At 46.8% G+C, this 22,580-nt stretch overlaps 1 protein-coding gene across 1 annotated transcript; it reads right to left on the bottom strand.

Moving 5' to 3' along the window:
- Positions 1-117: 117 nt before the first annotated feature.
- GJA5 (gap junction protein alpha 5) lies at positions 118-17,829 on the bottom strand. Its single transcript, XM_061408825.1, has 2 exons — positions 17,539-17,829; positions 118-3,227 (listed from the first exon to the last, which is right to left on the bottom strand). The coding sequence occupies exon 2, from the start codon at positions 3,193-3,195 to the stop codon at positions 2,116-2,118; it is 1,080 nt and encodes a 359-aa protein (XP_061264809.1). The 5' UTR covers positions 3,196-3,227; positions 17,539-17,829; the 3' UTR covers positions 118-2,115.
- Positions 17,830-22,580: the final 4,751 nt, after the last annotated feature.

The raw sequence follows: 22,580 nt of genomic DNA, 5'->3' as shown, positions 1-22,580 counted from the left end.
CACCCTAGCATGTGTGATTCCAAAGCCCTTTGCAATATTGATCAAGTGCTCCCCTCCCCTACCAAGTCTGCTACCTCTATCTTATAGTCATACCATGAAAGGGACACAAAGAAGAGATACATGGAGGGCCAGACTTTATTTGGACAAACTACACATATTATTTCCTTTTTCTTCCTGAAAGCCCCTTCATGAAGGACTGATTTCATAGAATTTCTAACCCAAGAACACTTATTGCATAAAACAAACACCCTTGAGAGATAGTGGGAAAGATAGTCTTGTTTTGTTTTGGAGAGTCTTAATGCCAGTGCCAGACAATAGATTAAAAGGTGTTCCCTCCAGGGATCTGGGATAACCAATCATTCTTCCCTAAATGGCATCCCAGTCAGTTTCCTCCACCCCTCTGCCCACATCCTTCTCTCTCCCCACCAATAGCATTCAAGTCTCAGCAGAGGGGCCCAGAGATAGGCAGGTGGGGCAGAGGCTGAGCCTCCTTCTGAGCCTTCAACCTCCTCTATCCAGGCCTCTCAGGGCTATATCTTTAGGTTGATGACACTGAAAACAGTGAGTCTCAGCCCTCTGCCGGGCATCTAGAGGAAAGCAGGAAAACCCAAGTGTCTCTAAGATATTCTTTCCTTATTTCTGGACTCCCCTCCCCTTCATCCACTTTATCAGCATACACACACACAAACACACATGCATTTTAAAAAGTAATCATCTCCCTGTAAGTTTCAGCATCCAATTCTGAGCATCATTTATCTTCATCCAAAGTGGCAACCACCCATTATGGACAGACTGAAGAGAGAAACCTGGCCAGTCCCTGGGGAGACACAGCTTTTCTGCCATCCCCACTGCTTTTGGCAGTTTCTTTGGGAGCATTGGGAAGACACAGGCATCTCTGTGCTCTTAAACAGGGCCCTGCCAAGAGAACTGGAGATTCCCTTACTGCTTTCATGCCCCTGCTAAATACTCCAGGGAAAGGGAAATCTGGGGGCCTCCATAGTTGTCATCACACCTCCTCTTGGCACTCGAAGTTGGCAGTCAGCAAGGGAAGCAAACAGGAGGGAAAAATAGTTTTCCAGTATTTTCTCTCCTTTTTTATTTCTATCTTCACAACAGAATTATTCTTTTTCCCAAGGGGAATCTGAGAAGCACAATGTCCTCTTTGTTTTCATAAGACCTAGGGAAATTCCACTGGCCTCCATGGCTGGTGAACTGGTCAGGATTCAAGAGAGGACAATGGTTTCTTGGGCATTCTGGTCAATAAGGTGTTTAGGGGAGCACTCGAGGGACTGCCAAAGGGGGAATGGAAGGGATGGTGTCTATCATCAGCTTGAACTGTAAAAGAGCTGCAGGATGCCAGGTGGTGGCAGGAATTCCAGTGGAATTGTGTGTACAGTGACTCCCCGGGAGAGCTTTCCAGCCCCAGGGGCTGGTTGCACACCCTGGCAGAAGGAAAGGCTGCAATATCACCAAGGTGAGACATTTGCCAGAGGTGCATACCAAGGCACTTGTAAAGTTGAGCTTGCTGGTTGAGTTCCAAGGACTTCTTTTTAAGTAAGACTGGGCAGAGGGAGGGGCAGCCAAGGGCCACCATGGCAACCTCACCACCATTCCAAGGTATGGTCCAAGGAGACAACACACAAGAGCACATCTGAGGCATGTTTCCTGACTCATGCTCATTGTTGGATTGGGAACTTTGGGCTCTTTCTTGCCAGAGGAAGGGTGTTCAGATCAAGGAAGTCAGAAGGACCTAGAGAATCCATCAGCTGTGTGGCTGTTGTGTAGAGTCATCCTACCCCTCTGGCTATCCCTCCCAGGCCAGATTTGCTATGATCCCCTCCCTTCTTCCATCCCATTCACAGAGTAATCTGAAAGGCTTCATTGAGGATTCTGGGTGGATGATGGGGAAGAGACAGCAGCCTGGACAGATAGCTATGTCTCTGACCGCATCCACAAAGACCTGCTAACATCTTCTGGGAAGAATGAGCAATGCCATTGAGACCCAGAGCCCAAAAATAGCATAGCAGTGGTGAGAATGAAAGAGATGGGGTCAGAAAGGACATGCCTTCCCTCTCTGAGTTCCTCTGTTCCCATCTGGTTCTCCCACACTGGAGGTCACACCGACAGGTCATCTGACCTGGCCTTGCTACTGGCCTTGCTGAGACGGCGCTTGTCACTCTGGTAGCCGTGGGGGAGGCTGGGTCCTGGGGAGCCTTCATTGGGTACCTCGGGCTTCTGGGCATAACGGATGTGAATAAAGCCTTCTCTCGGAATCTGCTCCTGACTTCGCACCTGCTCCGTGGCCAGGTTATCTGTGTTCTGCTGGGAGGCCATCTTGTTACTGAATGGACTGAAGAATTTCCCCCCAGGGCCATTCTCCAGGCACTGATTGAAGTCAGGGGGTGGTGTGCAGCTCTGGACTCTGCCGGCCGAGGGACCAGGAAGCTGGCACTCACCCACGCCTGGCTGGGACTTGACATATCGCTGCCTAATCTTTTTCCAGCCCAGGTGGTAAAGTTCAGCAAGACTGAGGAAAAGGGACAGTCCGGCCACTGCCAGCATAAAGACAATGAAGACATTCTTTTCCGTGGGCCGGGACACATAGCAGTTGACGGGGTGGGGACAGGGACTCCTGCGGCAGACATGCAGGGTGTCCAGGAAGACCCCATAGAGGAGGTACTGGCCCACAATGAAGGCCACCTCCATGGTGGTGCGGATCAGGATGCTGCAGACGTAGGTGTTGAGTAGACTGCCCTGGAGGGCAATCCTTCCATTCACTTCTTCCCAGCAGGACAGCTCTGTCTTCTCGGCCACCGGGTACTCGTAGGAGCCAGCAGCCCGAGCCTCTTTGGCCCTCTCCGCCTCCCGGAGCAGCTTCCGCTTCTCCTGCACGCGCACCATGTGCACGGCGTGGCCCAGGTACACCAGAGAGGGCGTGGAGACGAAGATGACCTGCAGCACCCAGTATCGAATGTGGGAGATAGGGAAGGCTTGGTCATAGCAGACGTTCTCGCAACCAGGTTGCATCGTATCACAGAGGAAATCAGCCTGCTCATCGCCCCAGGATGACTCGGCAGCCGTGCCCAGCACCAGCATGCGGAATATGAAGAGGACTGTGAGCCAGACCTTGCCGATCACCGTGGAATGCTTGTGTACTTCCTCCAGAAACTCTCCCAGGAAGCTCCAGTCACCCATCTTGGCTCAGCAGAAGACAGGCGCCAAGACTCCTGCCAATGGGGCAGAGAGAAAAACAGAGGGATGGTTCTGCGGATGTCTGAGAAGTCCGATCATGTCCTGTGATTCCACTGACCCAAACCAATGCGTTCCTTAAGAAAGGCAACTTAAAAATCAGATTCACCTGAAAGGCTCTCCTTCTCCCCCATGCCCAGAAAAAATGAAAGAGAAGACTCAAAGGACTCCTGATTGCAAGACTAGAGTATGATTCCCATACTTTAATGGATCTAGAAATCAACTGAGATGTGTGTTAAAATGTGTGTGGATCCTGTGCTTTTACCTCCAGAGATTCTACTCTGGGAGGTCTGGGTTGGCCCCCAAGGGAATCTTGATTTGCAGCAAGCAGCCTCAGTTATTCTGATGCAGATATTCAAGGACCTCACCTGTGAAATATTGGAGTAGTGTAGGACAGGAATCTGCAAGTGTGACTCTGGACTTTTGCCTCACTGAGTCTGTTTCCTTGTCTGTAAAATGGGAATAGCTACACCAGAGGATTTGAGGGTTAAATGAGATGAGGTATGTGATATGCTGAAAATCATAGCTCACATGTTCCATATGGTTGAATGGCTGTTGGGTAAAAAATATTTTTCTGACTTCAACAGGTAGAACTAGGTGGTAGAGAAAAAAGAGGGTGGGAGTAGCAAATTTGGCTCCTCAGGAAGCATTTTCTAGCAATCGGAGCCTTGCAGCATGGGTCAGATCTTCTGGGAGGTGGCAAAGGTGGCTCAGATGGTAAAGAATCTGCTGGCAATGTGGGAGACCTGGATTTGATCCCAGAGTTAGGAAGGTCCCCTGGAGGAGAGAATGGTATCCCACTCCAGTACTCTTGCCTGGAGAATCCCCATGGACAGAGGATCCTGGGGGGGGGTGGGTGGCGGCTATAGTCCATGGGGTCGCAGAGTTGGACCTGACTGGGCAACTAAGCACAGCAGCACAAAGAAGACATTCAGAGGTTTCTCAGGTTCCCCCAGCTGGTGAGCAGCTGCTAGTGCTGATCTACTCCTCACTGCGGTACAACCATTCCAGCTGTGCCTTTCAGCTTGTCCTTCTGCATACAGAAGGCATCCACCCCCAGACCTGCCCACCTTACATTCAGAATAAATGCCCCAAACTTCTAAGTCTCACCTAGAACCTTCCCTCATAGGTCCTGGCATATTTCATCAGCCTCATTTCCTGCTGGTCCCCAGCATGCCAGTTCCTGAAAGATTCTTGAATGCCTTCCTCCCAACCGCCTCCTACATGTTTCCTCACCCCTAGCTGAATCCTATATACTCTTCAAAACTGAACCCAGTCATTGCTTCTCCAGCCCTCCCTGGGTTCTTCACACTGAATATCTTCAGCTCTGCAGTGACCCTGGGGATACTCAGTCCTCTCCTAACATCTTGTGATCCTCTTTCTGTCTATGTTCTTCCAGTAGGAGCTCCTTGAGAACAAGACTTGCCTTTTCCTCTGTACCATCATCACCTAGCCCAGAGTGGGGGCTTAGTAAATCTTAGTTGAATGAATGAAGGAGCGGGTGGCAGGCACTGATGTTTCCTACTCATGGCAAACCAATCCCCTATTCTTTGCCTGTGTCCATTAGCAGGATAAGAAGGTCAGCTATCACTTTCTCAGCCTTCACTGCAGTTAGTTTTGCTCTGTGAGGTGAGGTGGGGAGGGTCTAATGTGGAGGGAGTGCTCTAGAAAATGTTTTCCATCCCCCAGTAAACAGAGAGAGCCTCCCTTGAAGTCCTCTTCACCCCCACGACTGCCTGTGGACAGGTTGTGTGAGTCAAGATGCCTGAAGCTGCCCAGGGAATCTCAGAAATGCAACCAGTGCCCCAAGGCTTCTGAATCAACTCTTGACTCTTCTATGTCCAGAATTTTTACTTGATGAGCAATAAATGTTCGTATGGCTTAAGCCTTTAATCAACCAGTCCTAATGAAAAAAAAAAAAAAAGGAGGGAGTTGAAGATAAATATTCCCTTCTTGGAATCTTAAAACCTCAGACTCTGATGGGACTTTAGAGGTTGTCAAGTTCAAACCTTAACCTTCACATTTTTGTTGCCAGCATGCCCCCTATCCTATCCCAGTTCCAGTTCTTATGCATAAGAGGAAGGAAGAACAGGACCATATTTCATGGTCCAGGCTTTGGCTTCTGAGTTGATATCTTGACAGAGACCAGCCTCTTGGCTCTGTCTTCCCCCAGCACTCCACTCCCCAACCCTGAGAGTACACAGAGTCCCTGGGAATGAAAGGGTCCGTGAGTAAGCAGAAAGGACCTTATCTGTGTTCACCTTCATATCAAAGACCCTTCCAAGTCTTGAGACCTCTCCTCTGGTTTGTGACCAGACATCTGCCCTTTTCCTCACATGATTAAGGGCCCCCTCCCAAAGTGGAAAATTGTGGTGCGTTTTTCCAAAAGGAAAATAGCTGATTAGATAAGAATTTGAATGGTCTACGATCCCTTCTGGGCGCGTGCACAGTGTTCAGCACCTTCAGGGTCATCAGCACACATGCAGAGGCCAGGATGTGGCAAGTGTCAGAGAGAAGGGAGGGAGAGAAGGGGAAAGAGAAGGATTAAAAAGAGGGAAAAGACGAGGGAGTGGTGGAAATGGGGGGAAAGAGACTGTAACAGTTCAGGGAAGTCCATTTGGGGGTTAGTTAAGTAGAGTTCAAATCCTTGTGAGTATCTGCTGAGCTTGGAGAAGTTACTGGATCTATGTCTCAATTTCCTCCCATGCAAAATGGATATACTGTTATTTAGCTCATCAAGTATTATGAGGGGATACATAAAAAGCACTTCACACAGTACTCAGAATATAAGAACCAAATAAAAGGCAGCCATTTCTAGCAAGGAAAGTGGTGGGGAAAGACAAAAATAAAAGAAAGTGGAAGGTAGAGAGATGTGAATTATCAAGCAGAAGAGAGAAACAGAGGAGAAGGGCAGAAAGCCAGAGAGAAAGAGAAAGGTTAATGAAAAAGAAACGGAACAGATGTATATTCTTCCAGGGCAAGTTTTTCAAACTCTCCTCCATCCCTGAAGACTTTTCCCTTGATCTTCTGGCACTGTCATTCATTCCTTGCAAGTCCCCAAGGATGTATAAAAATAGTTCAAGGCAAAGAATGTGATGCTTTGGTCTGGTCTGCCAGGAGGCTTGCCTGCTGACTCCCTCACTTGTGGTCCAAGGGGTCCCACCTGGAAGAGGTAAAGCACAGGTACCAGAAAGGAAAGCAGTCTTGATAGAATATCAGAAAGACAATCTTTGCTGTTGTTGTTTAGTCACTAAGTCGTGTCCGACTCTTTTGCAACCCCATGGACTGTAGCCTGTCAGGCTCCTCTGTCCACTGGATTTCCCAGGCAAGAATAAGGAAATGGGTTGCCATTTCCTTCTCCAGGGGATCTTCGTGACCCAGGGATCAAACCCACGTCTCCTGCACTGGCAGGTGGGTTCTTTACCCCTGAGCCTCTGGGGAAGCCTCATTGGGAGAGAACAACAGAAACTAACTAACTGAGGAGGTGTGGACTGAGGCAGACCGGGAGCCCTGGTGGCAGCATATAGGGTGAAACACCTCTCATCTGTAACTTCTTGGATGACTCAGACAAGGTCAGAGAAACTTCACATTGCTGTTATGTACAAGCTGCTCAGCTTATAATAGGAAAGTTCCCTGGCTAAAGTCAATTTCCTGACTCCTCTGGGTGTCTTTGGGCCCCTTACAACCTCAGCCAAAGAAACTTGTAGATGAGATACTCATTGAGTTTTCTGGGTGAATAGCACACAATATACTTTGTAGATTATTATCTATTTCTTGGCAGGAAGTGTGTTAGGAGGGCAAAGGAAGCTGCCCATGCCATGAATAAACCTATCAAATACAAATGGTAGTATACGCCACTGCTTTGTCTGTGATCTTCACTAGCTTCCTGCTGTTTATAAAGTTCAAACTATTTAACTTGCTCTTGAGACCCTCCACAGTGTGTGTATGCTCAGTCGTGTCCAACTCTTTGCGACCCTACGGACTGTAACCCACCAGGTTCCTCTGTCCATGGGATTTCCCAGGCAAGAATATTGGAGGGGGTTGCCATTTCCTACTCCAGGGTATCTTTCCGACTGAGGGGTTGAACCTGAGTCTCTTGTGTCTCTTGCATCTCTTGCATTGGCAGGCGGATTCTTTACCTACTTCGCTACCTGGGAAGCCCTCCCCATCCTATCTATTTCTGCTGTTCCCCTCACATACTCAATACTTAAGCTACACAACTCCCCACACACATATTCATGACCCACAATTTCTCATCTCTTTATCTTTTTTCCTATATAGCTGGTATTGTTTTATTTTTAATTTTTATTGGAGTATAGTTGCTCTACAATATTGTGTTAGACTCTGCTATCATACAGAGTAAAGTCAGAAAGAGAAAAACAAATGCCATATATTAATGCATATATGTGGAATCTAGGAAAACGGTACAGACAAATCTATTTGCAAAGCAGAAATAGAGACACAGATGTAGAGAACAAACATAAAGACATCAAGATGGGGGAAAGTGTGGGTGGGGTGAATTGGGAGATTGGGACTGACACATATGCACTATTGGTACTATAAATAAAATCGATAACTAATGACAATCTACTGTATGGCATAGAGAACTCTACTTAATGCTCTGTGGTGATCTAAATGGGAAAATCACCTCTTTATCTTGGCTTCTCATGTTCTCTTAGCCTATGATGTCCTTCCCTTTCCGTCATTCATTTAATACATTTATTGAATGCTTACCAGTTATCAGGCATCATTCAGTGAGGACAACACTGAAGATACAGCAACTAAAAAGACAAGCGTCCCTGCCTTTACTGAGCTGAACTGCCTTTATTTTCCTTCATTAAGGAGAGAGAATAAACGCATAATTGCAATAAAGCACAATGTGTGTTAACATTAGGGAAATACAGGGGCCTGGGGCTCAGTGGTGAAGAACCCTCCTGCCACAGCAGGAGACTTGGGTTTGATCCCTGGATCAGGAAGATCCCTTGGAGAAGGAAATGGCAACCCACAGCAGTATTCTTGCTTGGGAAATCATGTGGACAGAGGAGCCTGGTGGGCTACAGTCCACAGTCACAAAGAGTTGGACATGACTTAGAGACTAAGCAACAGCAGGGATGGAAACATAAGACAGGAGGTTGACTCCGGCTCAGGTGGGGCCTGGGCCCTTCGTAGAGCCCTGGATAGTTGAATTCTACAGCCCTTTGCAACTGATATGAGTTCTGAAGCCCCCAAGGCAAAAAGAGATAGTCCCTAGAACCTGGACAAGAACATCCCAACCCCAAACATTCTTTATTCCAAGAATTTCCATGTCCTCTTTCAATGTGTCACATCGTGGGACAAAGCAAAACTTCTGGAGAAGTAATTAGGGAACTTGTTTGGTAATAGTAATGTGGTGCTTGGATAAGATGGAAAGGGCCAAAGGAAGGTTTCTGTGCAAAGTGAGCATCATTTTACTCCTTCACTTCATGTATTATATGATTAGGAATAAAATTCAGTGTCTAGTTCCCAATCCAGCGCTCCTCCTTATGTTGGCACCTAGGCCGCCCTACACAGCCAATGTTTTTAAAGAAAACCAATTTAGAGCAGCCCAAATTAACCTAAACTCATAGTCAGCACCTCTTTCTCTGCCCCACCATTCTGAGTGGAAATGGAGACATTGTCTCAAATTGACCTCAGCCCTCTTTGATATCTCCTGAACTCTGAAGATGCTAAATTACCAACTAGCAGTCGGGATATACTCCCACACTGGCCTATATGCTGCCTTATCCTTGTTCTCCAAAAACTTCTTGTCTTTCAGCTAACTTGCACTATGTGTCTGCTATTATTCTCGGCACTGAAATAATACCTCAGAGGTACCAGGCCTGGCAAAGACTAGGCAGTCAATATCTGTTGAATTAATAAACAGATCAGGGGACTTCCCTGGTGGTCTGGTGGTTACAACTCCACGCTCCCATCGTAAGGGGCACAGGTTTGCTCCCTGGTTAGAGAACTAAGATTCCACATGCTGCACAGCCCAGCTAGCCAAACAAGCAAAAACCCAGATTAGACATGATTCCTGCCCTCAAGGATTTAACAGCTTCCCCTATAAGATGGGTAGTAGACTTCTCAAAGTGAATACTTAGTATTTTTATTGCATTAGGTTTTCTTATTTGGTGCATAATAAATGTTTTCTTAATGATTGGGGGAAGAATGTTTGATCTAGTAATAAAGTTGCATTACCTCTGACACAGCCCCCAAATGGAGTGGGGGACGTGAGACCCTTCCGTTGGTAGTCATCCTGCTTACTGCAGTCCTTTAGTCATGACTGCAGCACGAACTAGGCAAGCTGCAGGTTACAAGTGCCACCCAGCACATAGCAGAAACTGCACCTTCGTCTCTCCTGCTCAGAAGGTGTGTTGCAAGTGAGTAAGAAGCTACTGTGAGGAGGCCTTGAAAATTCTCTTTCTTTTGTTGATTCTAGTTCTGTCCTCTGGAACAAACATATCAGTCCTTACAATATGTTATTTTTTAATTAATTAATTAATTAATTTCTTTTTGGTTGTTTTGGGTCTTTGTTGCTGCATATGGGCTTTCTCTAGTTGTGGAGAATGGGGGCTATTGTCTAGCTGGGGTGCGAAGGCTTCTTACTGCGGTGGCTTTTCTCATTGTGGAGCACAGGCTCTAGAGCGTGGGTTCAATGGTTGTGGCGCACGGGCTCAGTTGCTCGCAGCATGTGGAATCCTTCCAGACCAGGTATCGAACTCAAATCCCCTGCATTGGCAGGCAGATTCTTATTGACAGTACCACCAGGGAAGTCTATAGTATACTGCTGCTGCTGCTACTGCTGCCAAGTCGATTCAGTCGTGTCCGACTCTGTGCGACCCCATAGATGGCAGCCCACCAGGCTCCCCCGTCCCTGGGATTCTCCAGGCAAGAACACTGGAGTGGGATGCCATTGCCGTCTCCAATGCATGAAAGTGAAAAGTGAAAGTGAAGTCACTCAGTAGTGTCCGACTCTTAGCGACCTGTGGACGGCAGCCTACCAGGCTCCTCCATCCCTGGGATTTTCCAGGCAAGAGTACTGGAGTGGGGTGCCATTGCCTTCTCCACTATAGTATTTTACTTAACAACAAATTTGTGTCCCCACCTCAGGGGCTGGGGCTTGGGTTTAATTGTAAAACCTTGAGTTTCGCACACGTAATGAGAATTATTTGCTCTGCTGACTCTGTATCATCTCTCCAACTCAACCCTGAGTTGAGTTGTCCTTGAAGATAAACCCCATAATGATTCATCATTGGATCCTCCCCCTGAAATCTCTCTATTCTCTCTTTTCCCTTAGAGCTTAATATTGTGCCCTGAAGTTGATAGGCAGATTTGTGTACTTTTTAGAAACAACGGTGGATGAATGACAGCATTCAGGTCACTCAAAACACCTAATGCCAGTAGAGGCAGCTCCCTGGGAAGCCAACCTAGGGTCACCTGCACAGTTACTATGGTGACCGGGATACCAGGGAAAGAAGAGCCATGAGCTTTCCTTCTGCGCATGAGGGAGCCCTCCACTTAACTGAACAGGACTGAGTGTGTCTACAGCAAGAGACTTGGTCACCACGGACTATTCCTTCTCTGCCCCCTCCCCACAGATTACTGGGAAACTCATCCAAGTTTGTCAAAATTAGATTTTAAGATCACTCTGCAGAGTCCGTGTCTAATTCTGGACAATGACACATGTTCTGGATAGTATCTACCAGACCTCTGGTTCTCGATAAAGATTGTTATTCATAGTAATAATAACAATCCCCTGGGCCCATGTTATAATTTCGCTCACCATGCAGTGGAATGCGGCAAGGGCAGGGTTGACTTGCTTCCCAATGAAGAGAATTCTGTTGTAAAAAGACCCAAAGGGTGTCACTTACAGGATGCCTTAGATGCAGTCTCATGTCAGTGCAGCTCAGTTCAGAAAGTGTCCATGAGCCTCAGTGCTATGCCAGATATCAAAGGTGGCTTTATAAAGTGAAGTGTCAGCTGTAACCATCATCTCAGAGCTCTTGTGAAGCTTACTTATGATTGTACATTTTTCTAATTTTCCTTCACCCCCAATAGTTTCTCCTTAAAATAGACTTGTAGGGAGAATTACGGGAGAGAGTGCTCTTGATCCTCAGCCACCTCATTAATCTTTATTATCCTCGCAGATTCTCAGTTTCATTTGCTAGTTTACCCAGAGTTACACAAAAAGGTGAGAATAAAAAGAGAATCTAACACTCTTTGAGACCCTTCTATGTGCCAGATACTCTGCAAGTTTCTTGATATATATTTTCTCATTTGATTCTCACAGCAACCAGAGAAAGTAGGGACTGACCCTGTTCCCTTCTTACAGGCCTCAGTGGGGGTAGACTTGAGCAAGATCACTTGAGGGTGACTTGCTGGTAAGCGATGAAATTGGCATCAAAGCCAGCTCTTGTCTTTTCTGACAGCAGTGCTCCTGCCTTAAGAATCATGCTAGATTCTAAATCACCTGAAGTTCCTTTCTTTGAAAATCCTTACTGGTCGAAGAGTGGCCTCTTTAACATAAGATAACTGCCACAGGGATGTTTGTGAAATAACTATGAGACTAGGGAGACTATTTGTACATGGTTGAGGGTAATTCTTACATTTAGAACTTTCATTCTTTTCTTGATTTAGGTTTGTGGTAGCTACTTCAGCCTCAGGGAAAGCAACTAGCTAGATTTATGATATACCTATGGCTACTGAGTTGGGCGGAGAAGGCAATGGCAACCCACTCCAGTACTCTTGCCTGGAAAACCCCATAGATGGAGGAATCCGGTAGGCTGCCGTCCATGGGGTCGCTAAGAGTCAGACATGACTGAGCGACTTCACTTTCACTTTTCACTTTCATGCATTGGAGAAGGAAATGGCAACCCACTCCAGTGTTCTTGCCTGGAGAATCCCAGGGACGGGGGAGCCTGGTGGGCTGCCATCCATGGGGTCGCACAGAGTTGGACACAACTGAAGCGACTTGGCAGCAGTAGCAGCAGCATTGAGTTGGGCAGTGTGGGCAACTTTCTCAGAATGAGAAGTCCAGGGGGCCTGCACCCCTGAATCTTAATCTCTAGAGAGGGGAGGAGGAGTTAGAGATGAGAGAGAGGGAGAAGGAGACAGATGGACGAGATTAAGTATCACTTTAGTTTTCCTTTTACTCCGGCCAAGGGCAGATAATTAACTCCTCTTTAAATTTAATTATTTGATTCTGGCAAGGACAGAGTGGGCCATTCAGAGATCCTGCTGGCTGACAGTTGTTTCAAAGCCAAGGAGGTAGAAGGGAGCAGGCAAAGTAGAGAAAGAGCATTATGCTAGGATAAGTAATCTTCTTAAAATGTTAGAAGATGTATTTACAAGGAATGGATGGGAGGGAATGGCAAATGGAGATATTGAATTACAAGGAAATATTGGGAGATCTTTATTATCCCAGAAGGGGTTGATTGATACTTATGTGGCTATTAATGAAAAATACATTTATGAAATGCTTTATTATTTCCAACATCTTGTCATCAATTCATAGTACAGTAGAGCTAAAAGGAATCTAGGAATCTAGGGATCAATCAAAATCAACCCCTTATGTCTCAACCCAAGATGAAGACCAGGGTCCAGGGAAGTTAAGTGGTAGTAATAACAGAAACCACTATCTGAGTGTTTTCCACGTGTGAAGCATTTTACAAGTCCACTTTCTAACTCTTACATTAGCCCTGCTAGGAAAGCAGTATTATCCCATTTTAGAGCTGAGAAAACTGAGACTCAGAGTTTAAAGAACTTGTACAGAGTCACACAAGTAGCAAATGCTGTGTAAGAGACTTGAACTTGGTCTACCTGACTTCAAAGCCTGCCTTTCTCTCTGTGCCTCTAAAAGGGAAAGAAAAGCAAAGAGGCCTTAGGACTGACAGGACTGACAGCTGGTGACAAAGCCATGACTGGAGCTCCAGTGTCTTAACTCCACAAGCAGGGCTTTCCCACTTTCCCATAAGAGGCCCAGGGTTTTTCCTTTTAGCCTCTGGTTCATTGGCTGGCCATCCCTTGCATATGCTGTTCCTAGAATTGATGATCACATGGAGCCCTCAGCCCACAGTGGTCAGGATTCCCAGACTCCTCAGCATCTGCCACTGTTTGGCCAGAAATCACATATAGAAAGTTATTTCCTTTTTTAGCCAGTAAATGCCCTTGGCTGAGACACTGTCTACCGCTGGGTTCTCAGCTGGCCAAACAGCAGGCGCTGGAGTTCCATTGATGTCAGATTGCAACAAGAGCAATGGGAACAGAAATAGTTAGGTGGTAGGACTCATGCTTCCTTGGAAGAGTGGGATTCGAGCCTGCCTCCATCACTGTCTAGTAGTGTGACCTCTGGCAAGTCACATAACCTCTCAATTTCTTCCTCATTTGTAAAGAGGGCATGTTTCCTCATGGGAATTAAACAGTGTGTGAATAAGTGGAAACATCTAGAACCATAATAGGCACATAGTAGCCACTCAGTGATGTAGTTCCTTGTTTTCTGCCATTTCCAGTAAAAACTCCTCTCAAATATGACCCAGCGAGCCATCTTGACTCAGCATTTGACATGAGCAGGCCGGCTAGAGGGCCTCAGCAAGGACCGCCCCCATGTGCTACCACGTGGGGGAGGGTGACTGTCAGAGGTGAGGAAAACATGGGCAATGGGAAGGATATTAATTTAACTCTACATCAGTTATGTCATTCGGTTTAAAGAAGAGTGGTAGGAGGAGAGGAAGAGACGTGTAGAGATCCACTCCAATCACGCTCCATTTATACTCATCATTGGTCCAGCCTGCCTCCCAACTTTCCTTTAACTCAAGATTTTGGGTCTGGAGATGGACTCATGAGTCGATATTACAATGTGTGCTTCATGTAATTCCTTCTTTCTGAGGAGCTGCAGCACTTAGGAATCTAATCACCAATCCGAAGGCACATCCACAAGGATAGCTTTGAAGGTGACTCAGTTTTCCATGAAAGAGAAATAGGAGGTTGTGTACTCTGTGATCTGAGGGGAAGAGGCATCCTGACCCCTAACTACACCTGCACTTCCTAAAGTTCTGAATCACGGAGATGCGAGGTTGGATTCAGCTTCTAGAAGTCCTCTGTGGACAAGAGCCTCAGAAGACAGGTTTTTCTGGTTCCAGCTATTTGGTTGTGACTCCAGACAAGATCTTCCCTCTCCCTGAGCCTCAGTTCACTCATAGGTAAAACAAAGAGGTTGAGCTGGATGATTGTTTAGGCCCTTCCAGGTCTGTTAGAACATCAGGGGAATTTGTGACTTGCCCAGTTGTGATCATCTGGCAAATTAGTGGAAAGTCAAGAGGCAAATCCAGATTTTCTAATTCCCAACTTAGAGGTCAGCAAAAGTAGACCCAGGAAAAAAAAAAAAAAATCTGTGGTCATAAAAACCAGACAGTACCTTCAGAATTTCAAGTCATGGTGAGCCTTCACTATGGAAAGACCTTTGCTTAAAACGAGACTCAATTCAAGAGACTTGGACTGAGCACCAGGTGACCTGTATTCTCCTCTGTTGTTCTGTCATTCACTGAGCAGTTACTGCATGGTAGCCATTTAAAATACATCGTTTTATTTACTCTACATAAAACTTTACAAGGAAAGTATGTATTCACTTTGACAGATAAAGAAACTGAGGCTCAAAGACATTAAATCATTTCCCCAAGGTTTACACAGTTGAAATTCTAATCCAAATGTGATTCCTTTTGCCCTGCCCCTGAATTAGAGAAAATCTAAGATCTTTCTGTGTTATTTCAGTACCTCTGATTCTGAGGCCTCCTGACTCCCTTTCCTTATGAAGGTGAGTTGATTACTAAAGGCTGAATTTTTCTTGCCCATTGTTTGCTAATATGTCAGAAACAATTGATTCACACAGTGGCATCAAGCTGTCCCTTGCCAGGAACCAGAAACTTCTGGCTATTGAAAGGGAAGTCAGCTTATTTCCTATGAGCCCTGAAGCTTTCCTGAAAAAGTGGGCATCTCTCCCCTTCAGTCAATTCAGTCCTGGAGCCCAGACACAGAGAACTGCTGGACTCCAAGGTGGGTGAGATCTTTCCTGGGACAGATGACAAAGCCTGGGCCTTGGGTCTCCCTAACCCTGAGGACTGTGAGTCTTCTAGTTCCTGTCTGATTGATCCACACCGACAGGCTCCCTGCTCTGTTTTGACCAGCTGGTCCCAGAGGCGAGATCAGCCAGGACTCATGAGGCCAGGCTGCCCTGTGGTAGCCCTGCTGGCTGTGAGAGCCCAGAAGCCTCCACTGCGGGTGCCCCCAACCAGCTGGCGGAGATGAAGAGGAGCAGGTGGACAGTGGTGCCACTGCCAGGCAACAGGACTGTACAGATACTTACATGCAAGAAGCAGGGAGGTTTGGGGGGAAATGGAAACTCAGAAAACACAGCCAAGGATGGGAGGCAGAAGAGCCCGTGGTGTGAGTGAGCTGAGTATGGTGTTCTCCCAACTACACTGGCCCTGGCTCTCTCTGTTGTTTCCAACAATCATTTCCCTTTTCTGAGCCTTGTTTTCCTCACTTGCCAAAGGAAACCTAAGAGACCACTTCCAATTCTAAAGGCCTAGGACTTCAGGGCAGTATCTGGAGTCAGGGACAGGAGTGAGGCAGGTAATAGACAAGAACAATAACCGGTTTCAACAACGCAGCAAGAACATCTCTGGAATTCCAGGCAGTGGCCAAGCAGGGAACACGGTTGTGTTACTGCCATGGCTCTGTGAACGTCATGTGTCTGGGGAGGGGACGCCCCAGGATGCCAGTTTGGAAGCCAGGAAACTCATGTCCTGGTATGGTTTACTGTATGCCAGTGGTCTCTGGGGCTGCTCCTTGACCGCCAGCAAGGGAGGAAAAGGCTTGGAGAGACAGCAGGGGGAGCAGGCTCTGAACAGCAATGGTGCCCTAGGGACCCTGGCTGAAGGGTGGCAGGTTCAGAGCTGTCCCTGGTGAACGGCAAGTCAGGGGCTGGGCTGGGCTATGACTCTCAGGTCAGTGGGTGGAAGAGATAGAGGCCACTTGGCCTGATGATGTAAAAGTCAGGCTGGGATGCTTCTAAATACCAGCTTATGTCCCTAGCCATGAGCCTACCACCCCAGGCAGATGGAGGTGGCCTTGGTCTCTTCTCTGTCCAATGTCACTGGATCTCTCCCAGGTCGCCTGACTCCCTGCCTGGTGTCCTTTCTTGTCTCAGGCCAGTCAGACTCTGTGTGCCAGAGCTGTGTTCAGAAAACAGCTCGGTGAGATGCTGAGAAGTCAGAACCAGGAAGTCCTCCATTATGATGGGATATTGAGAGAAGGAATGAAGGAAAAACTGAGCCAAGGTGCAGTAAGGATGTCAAATCCTTTGTCGGGCTTCCCTTCTGTGGTGTTTCTGAGGTGCATTTGAGCTTAGGAATCTCAGCCTTGGACAATGTTACTGCTGACGGTAATGAGAGGGGTCCTGTTACTTCAAACCTTCCATCTTATAGCTGAGGAAAGTGAGGCCCAGAAGGGGAATTGTCTGGTCCAAGATCACAAGCCCCTCAGTGCAGTAGAAACCAGGTCTCTTGGCCCCCCGAGCCCCAGTTCCTTTACCACATGCTTGAAAGGGAGATGAAGGGGCCAACAGAAACCTTCCTGCCCTGTGCCCAGGAGGAAAGGAGACCGCCCATGGGTGCTTCTCTGGGGCTTTCTCTCTGGGTCTCACCAGCTTCTTTCCTCCAGCACGAGGGGCCAGATTGCTCACAATGTACAGCAGGGACATGATACTCCACAAGAAACCAGGCAGGGAATATTTTTAAACCATCCAACATGCCTTAGGGGGGAAAAAAAATCAAAACACTCTTCTAGATGCTGTGGAAACATTTCAAAAGATTCCAAGCCTAGAGGAAGCATCGTAAAATAGTGATCGTTTGAGTTTTTAAAGGGCCAATTCCAGTCTTCACAAAAGTTCCTGGAAATGGCCTGGTGTCCTGCTTAGAAGATGCCCCTGGAGCATGGAGACTCTGTGAGAGGTAGACAGATGGCAGAGGCCCTCCACTTGTGTTTCTACAGCTCCTTCTAAATTGAGTACGTGATTTATCTACTGCTTCCTAAGCCATCCTCTTTAATATACCCAGAGCTGACCATCACAGGGGCTGGTGGTGAGAGAGGTAGGAGAGAAACCCACAGGTGCAGAGAAAGAGCTTTGTTGTGATCAGCCTGTAATTCAAGACTTTCTCTATGGCTCTTTCCCATCAATTGGTAGTTTTAGCTCTTAAAATCCAAGTTTACTCTTACCTTCTTCTCCTCCTCCTTCTGTCTGGAATTCCCGTAGGCTTCTTGGTTCTCTGGCCGCCTGTCCTCCGCTGCCCACTCTTCCTCGCTCTCCAGCCTGTCAGTCGCTCCTCTCCCACCCTCTTTTTAATCGCTATCTGTCACCCTCCCTCCGCCCACTTCTTCCTACTCTTTCTCTCTCCTCCCACTTCCCCCTCAGGATCTCTCCCTCCCCTCTCCCTTTTGTGCTCCTAGGATCTTTGCTTGTTTAAAAAGTTTTCTCCCCTTGACCTGCTTGCAGCCTTTCCACACGGCGTTCTCCCCAGAAGGAGACTGAGCCCTCCCCCTCCCCCCGGCCCTCCCCTGTCATTGTTGCCACAGTCCTCGAGCTAGCCCTCTCTCCTTCAGGCTGGTTGTGCAATGGTGCTAGTCTTTGCCTGCCCACCCGCTGCTGAGCTGCTTTCCTGGGGCATCAATGGGAAAACCGGTACTACCCCAGAGATCACTCTTCCCCATCCTTTTCCTGTTGTCAGAAAAATGGACTGCGCATTCACAGAGCAGGTTTTTCGGGGATGTCTACTATGCCCACATCAGTGAGCTGAACACAGAAAACATGCTCTCACAAATCACAAACACCAGCACCCAGAATAGACACCAGGGGTCACCTGAAAGCTCCAAAGGGCAGGGAGAGGGCATCTCCACTGCCCAGGACCACTCTCTCCTTCTCTAATGCAAAGAGAATACTTTTATGTGTCAGGCACCGGGATGGGGTGAGATAGATATGGATATAGATATGGATATAGACATAATATTACAAGCTAGAATCAGAATTTTGGGGGAAAATATCAACAGCCTCAGATAGGCAGATGATACCTCTCTAAAGGCAGAAAGTGAAGAGGAACTAAAGAGCCTCTCGATGAGGATGAAAGAGGAGAGTGAAAAAAACTGGCTTAAAACTCAACATTCAAAAATCTAAGATCATGGCATACAGTCCCATCACTTCATGGCAGATAGATGGCAAAACAATGGAAACAGTAACAGACTTTATTTTCTTGGGCTCCAAAATCACTGCAGATGGTGACTGCAGCCATGAAATTAAAAGATGCTTGCTTCTTGGAAGGAAAGATATAACAAACCCAGACAGTGTATTAAAAGGCAGAGACATCACTTTTCAGACAAAGGTCCATCTAATCAAAGCTATGGTTTTTCAGTAGTCATATATGGAGGTGAGAGTTGGACTATAAAGAAACCTGAGTGCCAAAGAATAGATGCTTTTGAACTGGTGGTGTTGGAGAAGACTCTTGAGAGTCCCTTGGACTGCAAGGAGATCAAACCAGTCAATCCTAAAGGAAATCAATCCTGAATATTCATTGGAAGGACTGACGCTGAAGCTGAAGCTCCAATACTTTGGCCACTTGATACAAAGAGCTGACTCATTAGAGAAGACCCTGATGCTGGGTAAGATTGAAGGCAGGAGGAAAAGGGGGTAACAGAGAATGAGATGGTTGGATGACATCACTGACTCAATGGACATGAATCTGAGCAAACTTCAGGAGATAGTGAAAGACAGGGAAACCTGGGGCACTGTAGTCCATGGGGTGGCAAAGAATCGGACAGGACTTAGCAACTGAATAACAATAGGGCCAGCCTATGCTAAGTGGGAGAAAAGATTGTTCCTTATCCACAAGAGGCTGATATTCTAGTTGCAGAAAAGAACTATTCAGAGGGGGAGGAACGTTTGGGAAGTGTAGGGGTGGCCCTCCTTAACTCAGGAGCCTCAGACTCCTGTGTTCTTGATATAAAAAAAAAAAAAAAAAGAAAGAAAGAAAAGAGCTATTCAGATAAAGCAGTTAGTATAAAGGCAGTATCTATATGTATTTATCGTCAATGCATAATGATATAATGAAGTGTTAAATTGGGTGGGGAAAACACCATTTGGACAACATGTTCATTAGAGTGATGTCTGATAATGGTGAAGGGGGCAGGGAAAGGCATATTTACTGAAGGCCTTCTAAGTACCAGGCATTCTCACCTCACAACACTGCAGGGTAGATGCTCTGTTATTATTTCCATTTTATAGAAAAGAAAATTCAGACTCAGAGAAGTTTAGTGACTTGCCCAAGATTATTCAGTTAATAGGTGGAGGAAATGTCTGCCTGATGCTAAAGGCCAGGCACTTTCTCCCCATGGCTGTAGAGGAAATTCTCATGAAGCCTGTTTACCTGGTCAGAGAAGCGGGGCACAGGGCCCTCCAGCTGGAAGCAAACAGACCTGCAGATGCCACAAGAAGGATGGGCTCCAGCCCTTGCAGGAGAGGTTGTCTTTGACCATGACTGTGAGTCCAGTGGGTCCAGCACCATCTGAGGTTTCCAGGAAGAGACCAATCATCTTCTCTATGAGTCTTTTAAGGTGGCATTTTGAAAAGTGCTTCTTTTTTGCTTCTACTGATGGGCAAGAGGGCAAATGAATAGACCTTTCAATGTCTCCTCTACTCAATGTGTCTCTGACTCCATCAGTTTCCTTCCCAAGACGCTGGGGTCCAGATGTTTAAACAGCCACTCTCCTTAGAGCCTATAAGGGTAACACATGCAAATAAGTTCTGTCAGCATCTCCTTTCAAGAGTGATGAGTCCCTCTTGCCTCATTGGAGGGTGTTAATGGGTCACTGGAGCCCTGGTTTGTGGGCTGAGGTCACACACTTTTCTGCCAGTGGAGATTCAGACACCATAGTCGTAAGCTGTCCCCTTAAAGACATACTTTCCAGTGGTTAAAATGAGCAAGAACATCCTGTTCCAAGAAGCAGAAAGCAAAAGAAACACAGACTTCCTTGCCCCTGGTACTCTGGTCTATGAATCTACTCTCAACACAGCTCAAGTTTTAGTCCCCAAGAAAAGGCCTGAGTCACAACCAAGCTTTTTCTTGGGCTTAAGGCAGGTGAGATTTTTTTTCTGATTCCAAAATTAAGAACTCTGTGGTGGGCTTGTACCTGCAGCCTCCACGGAAATGAGAAGAGGAGGAGGAGGAATCCAGGATCAGCCAAGCCTGATGCTCTCCCACTGAAGCCAGGGCATGAAGACAACAGCTGGATGCAGCATCACTGGGCTTCTGTGAGTCCCAGGTCCACGCATTGCATCCACAAAGATTGGGACCTTCTTCTGGGAAACGTTAGAATGGGCTTTGTCCTCTAGATCTGAATGGAAGTCCTTGAAAGCAAGAAGGCTGGGAATTTTATTTTGGTTGAATCATCAGCAGTGTCTAGAGTGTGCAGTGCATATCCGGAGCACACCTCTCTCTTATAATAAATTATGCATTCTTGGTCTATCCACACCTACCCACCTCACAAGGACTAAAAAGGGCTTGCTTCTCCTTTATTCTGAAAGATGTTTTCAGTCAAATCCATGGTATCTAGGTGATCTATTGGCAAGCATCTTAAAATACAAGGTCAAGAAACTTTCCGTCAAATATGCCATTAATGCAAGTGCCTGCAGACACATCACTCAAAGGAGAGTCATTTCCTTGCATGTGAAATAGCTATAACACCCCAGGCCTGTCTTAATAATCCAGCCAATAATAATAAAAAGCAAACTCATGAGCAAAAGTGTTATATCTCCTCCCAAATTAGTGTTCTCCTGGAGTCAAGTTATTATGCAAGATTAGAGGCATTTAGATGGAGAGGGCAATGGCAACCCACTCCCGTACTCTTGCCTAGAAAATCCCATGGGTGGAGGAGCCTGGTAGGCTGCAGTCCATGGGGTTGCTAGGAGTCAGACACGATTGAATGACCTCACTTTCACTTTTCACTTTCATGTATTGGAGAAGGAAATGGCAACCCACTCCAGTGTTCTTGATTGGAGAATCCCAGGGACGGGGGAGCCTGGTGGGCTGCTGTCTATGGGGTTGCACCGAGTCGGACACGACTGAAGCGACTTAGCAGCAGCAGAGGCATTTAGAAGACTAAGACTCTTCCCTGTTTTCTGTTTTAATTTTCTTTCTCTCCCACCCCCCGGCCCCCCATCCCCAAAGGTTAATCTCATGTTCAGATAGCTAAATATTCAAGGTAGAAAACACAGGACTCAGAGCAAATAAACCTGTGGTTAGAGTGCTCGGGTCCAGATCTTGACTCCATTCAGCAGCCGTGGGTCCTCTTTTGCCATGTGGGGACCCATTTGGAACATCAGAGTTGGTATGAAGAGTAAGTTGAAGACATTTGAGATTCACTAGGCAGAAAGACGGAGAAGGCAGTGGCACCCCACTCCAGTACTCTTGCCTGGAGAATCCCATGGATGGAGGAGTCAGGTAGGCTGCGGTCCATGGGGTCGCTAAGAGTCGGACAAGACTGAGCGACTTCACTTTCCTTTTTCACTTTCATGCATTGGAGAAGGAAATGGCAACCCACTCCAGTGTTCTTGCCTGGAGAATCCCAGGGACTGGGGAGCCTGGTGGGCTGCTGTCTATGGGGTCGCACAGAGTCGGACACGACTGAAGTGACTTAGCAGCAGCAGCAGGCAGAAAGAAGGCTTCTCGGAGTTTCCCTTATCTGACTAGAAGCAGCAGCTTCTGGGAAATGAGACTACTATAAATCCCCTCTCCAGGGAAATTTCATGGCCATGAAGAAGACAGAACGATCACTCTACTTGCATAAACAAACATTATCACAACTTTCTTGTCTCCCATTTGTTCTCCTAAATACCTGTTTGTCTTTTCTAAGGAAACCTATTTATTCCTCCCATAGAAGTCTTTTCTACCCTCCTCCCCGCCACCACCCCACCCCATCTCTTCTCTAAATTAAATATATAAGCCTCTAACTTTAACCATTTAGTGAGCTAACTACTTTTGTTAGCTCCCCTATGCATTTGGGGGAAAAAATCTCTTTTTGTGCTATTAATCTCTTTCGTGAGTTCAATTCATGGTCCACTCTACCCACCCCGACTCCCCCAGCCCAAGTACTGAACCAAAAGGACAGAGGACAATTTTTTTCTCCCTGACAGCCACATCTGGTCCACTTTTAAAATAAAGACAATGATAGTACCTATCAAACCTGTAGATTATTTATGAAGATTGAATGAG

The sequence above is a fragment of the Bos javanicus genome, chromosome 3, assembly GCF_032452875.1.
Source record: "Bos javanicus breed banteng chromosome 3, ARS-OSU_banteng_1.0, whole genome shotgun sequence".
In the NCBI taxonomy this organism is placed as follows: Eukaryota; Metazoa; Chordata; class Mammalia; order Artiodactyla; family Bovidae; genus Bos; species Bos javanicus.
The sequence above is the reverse complement of the archived record's forward strand: the minus strand, read 5'-3'. Positions and strand labels throughout refer to the sequence as shown.